This window comes from Numenius arquata, chromosome 2 (genome assembly GCF_964106895.1).
Source record: "Numenius arquata chromosome 2, bNumArq3.hap1.1, whole genome shotgun sequence".
NCBI classification, from domain to species: Eukaryota; Metazoa; Chordata; class Aves; order Charadriiformes; family Scolopacidae; genus Numenius; species Numenius arquata.
In genome coordinates this window covers 98,887,330-98,894,944 of record NC_133577.1, presented here as the reverse complement: position 1 = coordinate 98,894,944, position 7,615 = coordinate 98,887,330, and the positions used below count along the sequence as shown (strand labels likewise).

At 42.1% G+C, this 7,615-nt stretch overlaps 1 protein-coding gene across 1 annotated transcript in view; it reads left to right on the top strand.

The window, feature by feature from the left end:
- Positions 1–1,240: 1,240 nt before the first annotated feature.
- ARID2 (AT-rich interaction domain 2) overlaps positions 1,241–7,615 on the top strand; it is a 106,745-nt gene continuing 100,370 nt past the window's right edge. Inside the window, exons 1-3 of the mRNA XM_074168081.1 lie at positions 1,241–1,332; positions 1,493–1,586; positions 2,734–2,831. Of these exons, the coding sequence (XP_074024182.1) occupies positions 1,241–1,332; positions 1,493–1,586; positions 2,734–2,831 (284 nt within the window). The remainder of the gene's footprint in view (positions 1,333–1,492; positions 1,587–2,733; positions 2,832–7,615) is intronic.

Below are 7,615 nucleotides of genomic sequence, written 5' to 3'. Positions count from 1 at the left end.
CTCATGACTGGAAATGAGGGGTTCCCGCTGCCGCTCCCCCCCCCGCCCGCCCCCGCCGTGCCATCCGGGGCGACTTCCTGCCCTCGGGAACACCTCGGGCTGGGGGAGGCGGAAAGTTTTTCGAAAAGTCCGAATATCCACCAGTGCCCCCTTCAGTTGTTGTTTTCTCTCCCCTTGAACTCGGGGCGTTGGGCTCAGCCCGATTAGAAAAATTCGGCCCCGCTTTCCAAATCCACCTTTCCTGCCCTCCCCCCACCTCTCCCCCCCCCCCCCCCCCGCCGCCGTCAGCCAGCGGAGAGAGGCCGATCGGTGCCGAGCCTGGCGAGGGAGGGCCCTTCCCCGGGCCCCGAGCCCCGGAACAACCGGTAGTAGCCGTTTTTTTCCTCCCCTCTTCTCCTTCTCCCTCGCCTCCTTTCCGCCCGGCTTTGTGTGAAGTTTGCGGCACATTGCAGATGAGCCCTTAGCGGCGAGAGGAGCCTATTGTTCCCCGCCAGGAACTGCTTTGCTGGGGCTGCGCTGGCTTGTGCCGTGAGAGCTGCCTCCTGCAGTACCGGCACCGGCCTGCGGGGCCCGCTGTGTTGCGCTCTCCTCCAGGCAGGAGCACGGCGGCCTCAGATCTTTTTGTCTGAGAGAGAAGAGAAGTGAATCCCGCTGCCGCCGCCACCGCCGCCGCCGCCGCCGCCGTAGCCTGTACAGTGTGTGTGTGTGTGAGAGAGAGAGGGAGCGGGCGAGAGGGAGAGGGGAGATCGCATGGAGCCGCGGCCGTAACACACACACACACACTGTCAATACCTCACTCCGGCTCCCCCCACCTCCCCCCCCACCCCCCCCCCCCCACCCCACCACAACAGTAACCCAATTCATTGTGTGATCCAGCAGCACCATGTTGAGTCTCATGTGCAGCCTGGATCGGTTGGGTTTGTGGTGCTGAGAAGAGGCAGCGGCGGCGGGAGGAGGAATTACTGAGAGGTGCCCCTCTCCCTCCCCGTCTCTTTGCCTGTGTGTTGTGTGGAGACAGGACTCGCAATTACCACACTCTCGGGGCTCCCTTATTCCTTTTAAACTTTTTTTTAAGCAAGCCCCTCTCCATGGCTGATCCCCGGCCGAGCACGGGCACCTGGGTCTCTTAAAGACAAGGAGGAGCCGGGGATTGTTGTTGTTGTCGGCCGTTTTTTTTTTTTTTTTTTAAATTGGATTTTTTTTTTTTTTACGAGAACCTTTTTTTTTTTTTAATACAAAAATGGCAAATTCGACGGGTAAAAACCACGCAGACCAGCGGAGAAAGGGACTCGCTTTCCTGGACGAGCTGCGGCAGTTTCACCACAGCAGAGGGTGAGGAAAATGGGGAGATGGAACGGGAGGGGGGGAGGCTTTTAAACCGACCAGATCCAACTTCCAGCCCCTTCCCTGAAGGACACGGCAGCCCCAGCGAGGGGAGAAAAGGGGGCAGAGCTGACAAGTTGTGGTGTTTTGTGTGTATCTCCTTTGGCAGGTCTCCTTTTAAGAAGATCCCCGTGGTGGGTGGGAAGGAGCTGGATCTTCACGCTCTCTACACCAGAGTCACCACTTTAGGCGGATTTGGGAAGGTGAGTGGAAGTTTTAATTTGGGTTTCCCTCCCACTAACCTCTTCCCAAAAGTCTCCTCTGACCCCCGGGGGCGGCGGGGGGAGCCGGGGTGGCCGGGAACCGTCCTATTTAAAGCCGGTTAGAGAAGGTGGGGGGTGGAAGAAGGAAGCGAGCAGACAGGCAGGTTGGTGGCTCGGCCTTGTCGGCGGAGCGATGAAGGGGGATCCGGGGGTACGGCGCACACCCCGCCCGTGCCTCCCCCGGAGCCCCCGGCCTCTGCCCCCCCTTCCCCGGCAGAAGGCGAGGGGGGAGCGGAGCTCTCCGGTGGGCGAGGGGCAGTTTCTTTCGCTTGTGGTGGCAGCCCTGTGTGTGTCTCTCTCTCTCTCTCTCTCTCACAGAGGGAGAGAGAGAGACAGAGAGGAGAGAGTCTGAGCGCAGTTTTAGTGCAACTCAAAATTAGCGGGCATGTTTAACATCGATAATCGGCACGGAGCATGGGCTAGGAAACGATCCTCGCAGCCGGGGGGGGCCGGGCGCTGCCCTTCGAGCCCTTCCCGGAGAAAAATAACAAAAGGGGCACCCAAGACGGTGTGTAATCAAATAGCCATCTTTAGGCTTCAAGGCTGGGGACAGAAATGTAGGCCTCAAAAGAAAGGCCTCTCCGTGTCTGTGGATCCCTCTCGGGGGGACCCCCCCGGGCGGGCTCCCCCGCGCCCCGCAGGCCGGGGGCCGCCCCCGCCCCCGCCGCCCGGCCCGATTTTAAACTTCTTTGGGTTTTTAACGGACCGCGGTAGGATTTAAAAGGGGGCGACAGAGGGACTCCCGATTGGTTATTGTCCAGGCAGTAAAAACAAAAACAAACAAACCCCCCCAAAACAATACAAACCCTGCCGGTCGCCCCTCAGCTCCCCCGAAAAAAAAAAAAAAAGATGCGTGTATTAAAAAATAAATACAGTAAAATACCGGTGAGAAGCAGGATTATTCCCGAAGGGGAAATACCACCGTCAGGAAAATATATAGTCCTAAATCCCGTACACATTCTTGTTTCTTTTTATATATTTGCCTGTTTCCTTCATGGCAGCTTGTGGGATTTTTTGGTGATGTTCGCTGTCAACGACATGTTTATGTGTACGTTGTGTATCTCGGCCTGTGTGTTGTTTTTGACAGGTATCAGAGAAGAATCAGTGGGGAGAAATTGTAGAGGAGTTTAACTTTCCCAGAAGTTGTTCTAACGCTGCCTTCGCTTTAAAACAGTATTACTTGCGGTGAGTGCTATCAAGCTGTTGTTGTAGTATTTTTTTTGAGTGTGGCATTATGTTTGGTTTTCAGTGTGTGCAATAATAAAAATACCCCTATTCTTTAAAAATGCTATAAAATAAATCAGAAAGGACTTGTAATTCCTTAGTGCTCTGGTGCAGTGATCAGTTAAAGGTAATTCTGTTTTTTAGTTATTTTATTTGTATTTTACATCTGCAAGCCTTAAACTTTGAAGGGATCCCAAGTATATAAACAGTATATGTCTGAGCCATTTTTAGTGATTGTTTTAGAATTATGGTACTAAAGGACTTTTACTAAGAGATCATGTTATTGTAGTTACAGAAACTTAGGTTAATTTTTGGAGCATCGAAATGTGTTGATACATGTAAACTTGTTTACTGCTCAGTGGGGTCAGGCATTGAATGAAAATGCATCTGCAGGAAGGTAGACTGCTTTGGATAAATGATGTTGTTATCAATTACTAGCTGCAGATAATATTTTTATTTTAGAGTAAAAAGAGAAATAATTTTTGCTATTACTTGAAAAATAGTAGGTTTCTGCAGTTTTAAAAAATAAGATTACATTCCTTGAAATGGTACAGGTTGTTTTTTGTGATGCAGGTTATTTTTTAATGTAGCATGGAGTTCATGTTGAATATTTTAAATTACTGTGTGTGTTCAGTTACTGGATGACTTTTTTAAAAAAATACATTTTTTTATTAACTTTTGGTGATTATTCTTTGAAAGAATTTTAAATTATTGCATATGTAGTGTTTTTAGGTGCTATATATAGACGATTATATTACATAAAACTTCATTCTAAATGGATGTTGGTTAAGGAATGTAATTTTCTGAATTGTATAAATTACATTTTTCATTGCAATTAATGATATTATAGATGTGCAATACGTACAAAAGATGTATGGGCTTTTGGACTTCTGTTTTGGTGATCTGAGTACACACAAGCTTTATCTCTCTCTAGTTTGGCCTTTTGAATTAGGAAATGCAGTAATTGTACAGGTGCACTTTCTATTGGTTGTCCTAGATTGACTTCCAGCTTGAAGCTGTAGAGTTCGTAGCACAGTGGAGCAGTTATTGAGTTACAATGATGTCTGGAAAACCTTAGTCAGATATCTGTAGTTACTGAATTTTTCTTTTTTTTTTTGGTGGTGACATGATTGCTTTAAGATCCAGACTAAGAAAAGAAATTACCATTTTTAATAGCTTTAGCAAAGTTTATGATTGCTAGCAGGCCTAGTAAAGAAGTGGGAAGCTCACTCCAGGATGTCCTTCTCTGTTTTGTTTTGGTTTTTTTTTTTTTTTCCATCTACTGCATAGTATTGAGATAGTGTTGCTGAAGATTTGTTGGATCAAAGAAAGTAGTTTTTTGCTTTTTGATTTTTTCCTGTTTGGCCATGTAGTCTATTACTTGACTAGATTTTTACATATAATTTGCAAAATGATAGCTTTTTTTGGTTTTTACCTTTTCCTTTTTATTTCCATATTTTGTAAATCTTTGAATGGCCTAACTTTTTGCAGTAGAAGGTTGTATGTTATGTGTGTTTACATCTGTATTTTGAAAGCATTTATATGCTGTGACTGTTAACACAATTAATGTTAATTTGGTCTTCTAATGACTATTAATTTTTAACAAGATACTACTTTTTAATTTAGAATCAGACATACAAAAATGTTATTTTTTATTATTTCCATGATGATATTGATGTTATTTAAAATACAGTTGTTGAAAATGTATAAATGATTACATACAAATAAGTGAAAGGTTTTTTACTATTTTGAATTTTCAAAAAAAAGTTGATAAACAGTTAAGATGAAGAATCTTTAAAAATGTCAGTTTTATCATAGTCTCTGTGATTTACTTAGGCCATTCTGAAATAAACTGTCAAGGCTGTTGATTTTGGGGTGGATTGGTTTTTCATGGTTGATTTGTTTTTTGTTTTTGTTTTTTTCTAAGTTACTGCTTTACTCACTGTTGCTTCTCACATAATCTAAGTTTGATATGAACTGTTTCCCAGCTGTGTTCACCTCCTTACGTGTGTGGTAATAAGACTGTGTATACACATACATCTCTGCTAGGTTAATGTTCATTATGCTTTAACCTAGAAGGTTTGGGGAGGGGGGGATTTCATTACAGGGAAAGAAAAAAATGCTCTAATGATAAATTCATAAAAAGGCTCTTGTTTATCTGTGTTGAAGAACATAACCTGGGGTTTTTTACAGGGCTAGATTTTCATGAACTGCTGAGCAATTACCCTTGGAAAAAAATGTTCCTCTTGAGTCCCAAGTATGACTATAATCTTGGCCTCACTATTGTAATGACTTTGCAAACAAAGCCAAACAAATTGAGGCCTATCAACTTTTATATATGTTTTTATCCAATCATGTGTTGTGTCCCCTGTAAAGTGAGGGATCTGCATGGCAGATGAGACCCTGTTGAATTCAGAGAGATTCAGTGGTATGCACCTACATGCATACATTTGCAGATTTGGTTTCGTTTGTGATGAAAGTTGCCTCTTTCTATGAAACATCTGGCATACCATGTTCACTGAGATAAGATCTCAAGCTACATGGACCACTTGCTCATTTTGCTGTGTTAACTCTAATAATGCTGTCATTTTGACTTAAAATTGCTATGTAAATTATTTAGGAGGTTGAATTATTTGTGTGACATCAGTAGACCTGTTGGCTGGATCAAACCAATGTTTTGCAAAACAATCATTGGGTTATGGGTTTTTTTAGGCAGTTGTGAGGTGTGCCTTTTTTGTTGAAATAACTTTTTCATTTTGGCTGTTGTGGAATTTTGCTGGGTGTCTTTAGGAATGTACGTTAGGCTTCAGTAAAGATGTGAATTGTTTAAACTTCTGGTAAAATTCTGATAGGCTTTATGATAGGATTGTCTATCATATATTCAAATATCACCTATCTGCCCCTTCTTCCTTGAGCTGCCCTCTCTTTTCTCTCACTGGAAAAAGTTATTTAGCATAGGGAAAGTCTGAACCATTCAAACTTTGTGCCTGTGTTGCTTTGAGCTGTCTGACAGGTGAAGTAATTTATGCACTGTGGTTCTTAGTGAGCAGTCAAAAGCCACAGTGCCGATAACCATTGATAGACTGTACTTGTTAATGTAGTTCTGTGAGTCTCTACAGTATCAGAGAGTGTAATTCCCTTGGATGTAGTGCAAATTAGATGTTTCATCTCAATTGAGGTGAATTAGTAAAGCATTTTCTAAATGCTTCTCTAAAGATTATTTTATAATGTTAATGAAAATATTTTAATATGGGGTAATAAATGTAAACATCAGTAATGTGGGCATGCTTTTACGTTTTTGTTAGTTGGTAAACATATACAGTAGGTGAAAAGAAAGTTAACATGAAATATAGCCTGTTTTTTATGTTAATGGTTGATTAGGTTACAGTCCTACAAAGAATTGGGCTGATGTGACCTTGCATGTTAGTGTAAGGTTCTGTTGGTTTTCGTGTGAGCGTAAGCGATACATTTAGTCTGTTCTAGGCCTTCATCTGTTCTTGGGGAGTGAGAGACCTTGTAAGCTAAATGTGCAAATGAAGTATGCCTAAATGCATTAAAAATCAGTTTGCTTTTGAAAGGTATTTATCTGCAGTAAGACAAATTATGTGAAAGGACTAAGTGTCAGGTAAAATAAGTGTAAGTCTCAGTTCTGCAGAGAATTTCTGAAAGGTGGGAGGCAGGTGTGCCTTCTGGTAAGCTTCTGGTAAAGGTAGCAGAAATGAGTTAATACTAGTTAAAGGTGAATAAGAATTTGCTGTTGTAAATATATTGGGGAGGAGGAAGTCAAGTAGAGAGGAAAGAGGTCAGTTCACAAATGAGAAGTTGCATAAAGTTATTATAAAGACAAGCCATTATACTGAATTTCCTGAAATTCCATATGTAGTAGGATGAAAAAGTGTGAGCAGTTAAAAATCAGGACCATACAAAATAGTTATTGACAACAAATAGTGGAGGTTGAGATATATGAACATACATATAAGTCATTTGATCTTCAAGATGCCACTAAGAAATTGAATAATAGTACTGATTTCTTTAATAAAAAAGGGGGGCAAGAAAAAAAAAAAACAAGAAAAGGCATGAGCTGAAGAACTAGATAAATTTAAGGGATTCTGTTCCTAGTAAAATAATGGCAGAAATATTAGGGAAACAATAATAAGCAGCCTGGAATTTTCTAAGGAAAATTACTTTAAAAGAGTTTTCTTTGTTATTCTTGCTCAGTGTTTAAAATTAGGATCTGATACTGCAACAGCATCTGCACATAGATCAGTGAGTATGGAGAAGTACAGGACTGGCTTGCTTGCCAGATCTGATTGCAGGTTCAAGGCCCCAGTGGATGAAGAGGAAGTTATAGCTGTAGTAATATTTTACGTATCTTCTAAAATTCAAATCCAACTCAAAATCTCTCCTTAACAATTTTTTTATGTATATGAATAGTCATCTGAATGAGAAATTGGGTGAAGGACCGTAAACAAAAATAGAACAAAGTATAAAGAATAGATTTGGTGAGTCACAGCAGTTTTAGGTGCTAAAAGAGTAACATCAGTGCTTACACATGCATGTAGTAATACAAGTTTAGCCATTTTAGGGACATTTAGTGTCTGAATTGATTAATATTATGAGAAGGTGAATAGTACACTTGCGATCTTAACAGACAATGATAATGGGAAGAGTTAAACACAAGTCCGGGCAGAAGAGAAAAGGTTATCTAAAGAAATTAGGCACACTGTTGGAAAACACAAATGAGA